Source organism: Scylla paramamosain, chromosome 46, assembly GCF_035594125.1.
Source record: "Scylla paramamosain isolate STU-SP2022 chromosome 46, ASM3559412v1, whole genome shotgun sequence".
NCBI classification, from domain to species: Eukaryota; Metazoa; Arthropoda; class Malacostraca; order Decapoda; family Portunidae; genus Scylla; species Scylla paramamosain.
This window is the reverse complement of record NC_087196.1, coordinates 10028358-10033357: the sequence shown is the minus strand read 5'-3', so window position 1 is coordinate 10033357 and position 5000 is coordinate 10028358. Positions and strand designations below refer to the sequence as shown.

The following is a 5000-nucleotide window of genomic DNA, read 5'->3' as shown; positions in this document are numbered from 1 at the left end:
ATTTATTCTAATCACCCGCGCCTGTGTCATCTTCCTTACCCTGTACATAATTCACGTCATCTCCAATCTCTTCTCTTTCCAATCTTCATTTTTCATCATTTCTATTCATGTTTTCTGTATTGCCGCGTTTTTTATTTACTTATTTATCTATTCCTCTTATGTTATTCACTTCCTCTTTCCTCCTTCTTCCTTCAATTCACAGTTTTCTCTACTTATTTTTACGTTTAGAGGGATAGACAGACAGACAGACAGAGAGAGAGAGAGAGAGAGAGAGAGAGAGAGAGAGAGAGAGAGAGAGAGAGAGAGAGAGAGAGAGAGAGAAGCTGCTCTATCTCCCTTGACCCTTGAACTTCTGAGTAACAAACCCAACCTCTCCTCCTCCTCCTCCTCCTCCTCCTCCTCCTCCTCCTCCTCCTCCTCCTCCTCCTCCTCTTCCTCCCACTCTTGTTACAATTATCCCTCTGGGCTGACGGGCGGCCCAAGGGAAGGCGGTGGAGTTTCAAAAGCGTTAGGTCTTTCCCGTGGGTTTGTAAGATTGTTGGGTTGGTAAGGGTGTGTTCGGGCTTGTAACGGTGAGCTTAGGTTACGTTAGGTTAGGTTAGGTTACGTTAGGTTAGGTTAGGTTAGGTTAGGTTACGTTAGGTTAGGTTGGGTTAGGTTAGGTTAGGTTGGGTTAGGTTAGGTTAGGTTGGGTTGGGTTGGGTTAGGTTAGGTTAGGTTGGGTTGGGTTAGGTTAGGTTGGGTTAGGTTACGTTAGGTTAGGTTAGGTTAGGTTGGGTTAGGTTAGGTTGGGTTAGGTTACGTTAGGTTAGGTTGGGTTAGGTTGGGTTAGGTTAGGTTACGTTAGGTTGGGTTAGGTTAGGTTAGGTTACGTTAGGTTAGGTTACGTTAGGTTAGGTTAGGTTGGGTTAGGTTAGGTTAGGTTGGGTTAGGTTAGCTTTGGTTTGGTTAAGTTGTGCTGGGTTGAGTTTGGTTAGGTTAGGTTAGGCCTGGTCGGGTTGAGTTAGGTTAGTGTTAGTTAAGTTAGGTTGTATGAGTTATATTCGAGATTAAATGAAGATGTAGAAGCTGTATTCGAGTTTATTAAATTTGCGTTCGGATTCCTTACCTCAAATTGGGGCTTGATAAGAGAGGAATGAAGGAGTATACGAAATGTGAGGAACCGTGTGTGAGCAAGTCGTCTTTTGGCAACTGTGTGTGAAAGAAAATGGGAAATGTTGCGTCTCTCGTGTGCTAGCGAAAGGAGTAACATTTTGCTTCAAGAAAGGAGTAACTTTTATTTATTTATTTTTATTTTTTCTAATGTTGATATTTTATGGTAACTTATGGTGACTGAAAGAAGAATGTTTTATTATTGAATTATAACATATTCTTTTTTTCGTCTTTTTTTTTCTGCCAAAAGAAATTAGGTTTTGTGTTCAAGGAAAGACTAATTTATTTATTTTTTCTTGACATTAATATTTCATGCGAACTTAAGCTAAAAGAAAGAGAGTTTTTCCTTTCTTTTTCTTTTCTTTTTTTCCAGGTGATGGGAAGCGTAACTTTTCTAGTACATTGTCACTTTCCTTCATTTTTAAGCTTATTTTTCCCTCGTCCAGATTTTCAGAAGTCTCGTACCGTTAACTAAAAAATGCAACTTCTTTTACTTTAAGCCTTACCTCCTCTCCTCGCACTCACCCAACTGATAGACAAGAAATTGTTTTGTAAGAATATATTGACGTTCTTTCATTGTAAGTTTTCGTTGCTCTTTATAAACCTTTGTGGGACATTCTCTCTCTACTAAACCTTATAGGACTCATGAGGCCTTACTAAAGTCCTTATTTATTATTAACACCCCCACACAATTTTTTTTTTCTTTTTTTACCTCATCAGTAATTTTTCAAAGGAATTTTTTTAGGCCTAAGGTCCCTGTTTTGTTGTTACTGCCACCCACACAGTCTTTTTTTCCCTTTATCAGCAATTTACAAAGAGATTTTTAGCGTTTACAAGCTCACAAAAGACTCTCAAACCCTCCTCTCTCTCTCTCTCTCTCTCTCTCTCTCTCTCTCTCTCTCTCTCTCTCTCTCTCTCTCTCTCTCTCTCTCTCTCTCTCTCTCTCTCTCTTTCTTCATCAACAATTTTTTAAGGACTTCAGGTCAGAAAAATTTCCAAAGATGGCTATTTTATTGTCAATACCACCCACACCACCTTTTTTATTTCCCCATCGTTAATTTTGAAAGGGGATTTAAGTGCTTATCAAATCCCAAAAGGCACAAACTTTGTCTTTTTCACAACCTTTGTCTTTTTACCTCATCAATAATGTTGAAAGGCCATTTTAGCGTTCAGAAAATCTTTAAACACTCCCAATACCTTTTTCCCTTATCGTAATTTTCAAAGGACTTTTAGGACCTCGATAAAGAATCCTAATGTACTCCTTAAGATGCCTCACTCCCTCCCCCAGGCTTCAGGTAAATCTATGGCTTCATTCTTCCCCTTTTTGCTCCCCTTCAGAGGCCCCGCCTCACTCCCTGGGCTCGGATGTCAAATTAACGAAGCAGGTGCTCATTATCTTCACCGTTGTTTTGATGCGGTGAATCTAATTTGCCGCCTAAATTAGAGTTTACCTGGTCGACTGTGTGATTGTAACGAGGCTTGTGGTGGTGCTTCTGGTGGTGGTGATGGTGGTGGTATTTTATTTTTCTTTCTCTCTCTCTCCTTCTGTTGCTGCTTGTTGTTGTTGTTGTTGTTGTTGTTGTTGTTGTTGTTGTTGTTTTCTTCTGTTGTTGTTGTTGTTGTTTTATTAATGTTGTTGTCCTATGCACGTCTCAGTTTTCATCATCATTCTGCTTTTTTTTACTATTTTCTATGTTATTATAACTAGTAGTAGGTATATCGTTTGGAGAGAGAGAGAGAGAGAGAGAGAGAGAGAGAGAGAGAGTCGTTTTTATAATCACTTTTACGTATATTCTCTGTTATATTCACCCTAAGTCTCGCTCTCACTCTTATGTGTTTAATTTCCCTTATTTTTTACAGTCTCACTTCTCCTCTCACTCTTAATGACTCTTAAACTCCGTCACTTTCATTTTTACAGGTCTGTCTGTCGTACACTCTTTGCTCTTATTATCAAACTCTCCCTTGCTCACCTTTATTTTCATTCTTACAGCACTATCTTGCTCTCACATTCTCTCTCATCTGATATCTCTTCCACTTTCACCTTAACACTCACTCGAATTAATTTTTTACACTTTCATTGCATCATACTCACTCAATTATAATCGATTTTACAAGCTTTATTTATTTTTTTTTCACTTTCATAATACTATCTTGGTCTCACGTTCTCTGTCATTTCAGCATTCACTGTTATCTTCACTTTTATCTTCACTCTCACTCCTGTTAGTTTTTTTATTTGTTTATTTTTCTTCTCGTTCTTACACTCTCACATTTATTCTTGTATTCCGTCAGTTTTGTACATATTTACAAGGTTTTCCGAATCTCTCTCTCTCTCTCTCTCTCTCTCTCTCTCTCTCTCTCTCTCTCTCTCTCTCTCTCTCTCTCTCTCTCTCTCTCCCCGTGTCCAATTTTGTATGTTTACGTCTTTTTTTATAGTCTACCCTCTTCTTTACATTTTTTTTATCTCGTTTTCTTTCCGGTTTTTCTTTCCGTTTTCTCTTTTTTTTTTTATATTTACAGGTGTTTTTCAGTTTACCTTCCTGTATTTTCGCCTTTATTGTTATTTTCAGAGTTTATTTCCTCTTTTTTTTTAATATTTAAGGTGTCGAATTTTTTCCTTTATTTTGTCGTCGTTATTTCGTCCTTTTTTTTTTTTTTTTCGTCCGTTTTCTGTTCGTCAAATTTCCGGTTTTCAATTTTCGCGTCACAGATTGCATTTTTCCCATTATTTATTTATTTTTATTTTTTTTTTCCATCCTTTTCGCACCCTTTTTTAGATTCCCCAGATTCCTCCTCTTCTCCTCCTCCTCCTCCTCTTCCTCTCTTAGCTTCCTTTATTTATTTCTCCTTCTTAGTGTCTTTTTATTTCAAGCATTTGTTTCATTACTTCTCGTCTGCTTCGTCTCTAATTTGTCCTTATTTAGATCTGCCTGTTGGTCTGATTGTCTGTCTGTCTGCCTGTCTGTCTTCATTGACTTTTTTTCTTCTATTTCTCTCTCTTTTTCTCTTTTTTTCCTGCCTCTATCGTTTTTCTTCTTATTTTTTCTTATTTCCTGATTCGTTTCTTCTTTTTTCTTTCTTTATTCTTGTTTTTTTTTATGTTTAATTTTTCTCGTATTATCTTTCCTCATTTGTTTCTTTTTTTTTTATTTTCTTCGTCCTTTTGTCTTCTTGTTTTCCTTCATCTGTTTTTATTTATCTCTATTTACTACTACTACTATTACTACTGCCACTCTCTCTCTCTCTCTCTCTCTCTCTCTCTCTCTCTCTCTCTCTCTCTCTCTCTCTCTCTCTCTCTCTAACACTAACCAAACACACCCAGACACTCCTAAACACACCCAAACACTCCCAGACGCTCCCAGGCACTCCCAAACACACCCAAACACTCCCAGACGCTCCCAGGCACTCCCAAACACACCCAAACACTCCCAGACGCTCCCAAACACACCCAAACACACCCAAACACTCCCAGACACTCCCAAACACACCCAAACACTCCCAGACGCTCCAAAACACTCCCAAACACTCCTTAACACCTAATTTCTAACCCCTAGTAATAACAACTAACTTACTCCCTCGTCCTTACTAACACGACTAACACTGTCCTCCCCCCGTCTCTTCCCGCGCCTCCAGACTGCCCCGCTGCAGAAGACCAGATGGAGAGGTTCCCATGCCCCTCGCCAGACCGGATGGGTCGGTACCGATGTATTGACGATCATGTGTTGTGTGACGGCTTTATAGACTGTCCAGATGGTGAAGATGAGGACAGACAGCAGTGCATGTTCTACAAAACGGTGAGTAGGCGTGTGGGTGAGTCTGTTTGGTGTGTGAGGAGGGAGTAGAGGTGGCTG

The 5000-nt window shown here is 39.2% G+C and overlaps 1 protein-coding gene across 1 annotated transcript in view; it reads left to right on the top strand.

The window, feature by feature from the left end:
* LOC135094782 (uncharacterized) overlaps positions 1-5000 on the top strand; it is a 62551-nt gene that overhangs the window by 52397 nt on the left and 5154 nt on the right. The window contains exon 2 of the mRNA XM_063995149.1: positions 4783-4943. Within this exon, the coding sequence (XP_063851219.1) occupies positions 4783-4943 (161 nt within the window). The remainder of the gene's footprint in view (positions 1-4782; positions 4944-5000) is intronic.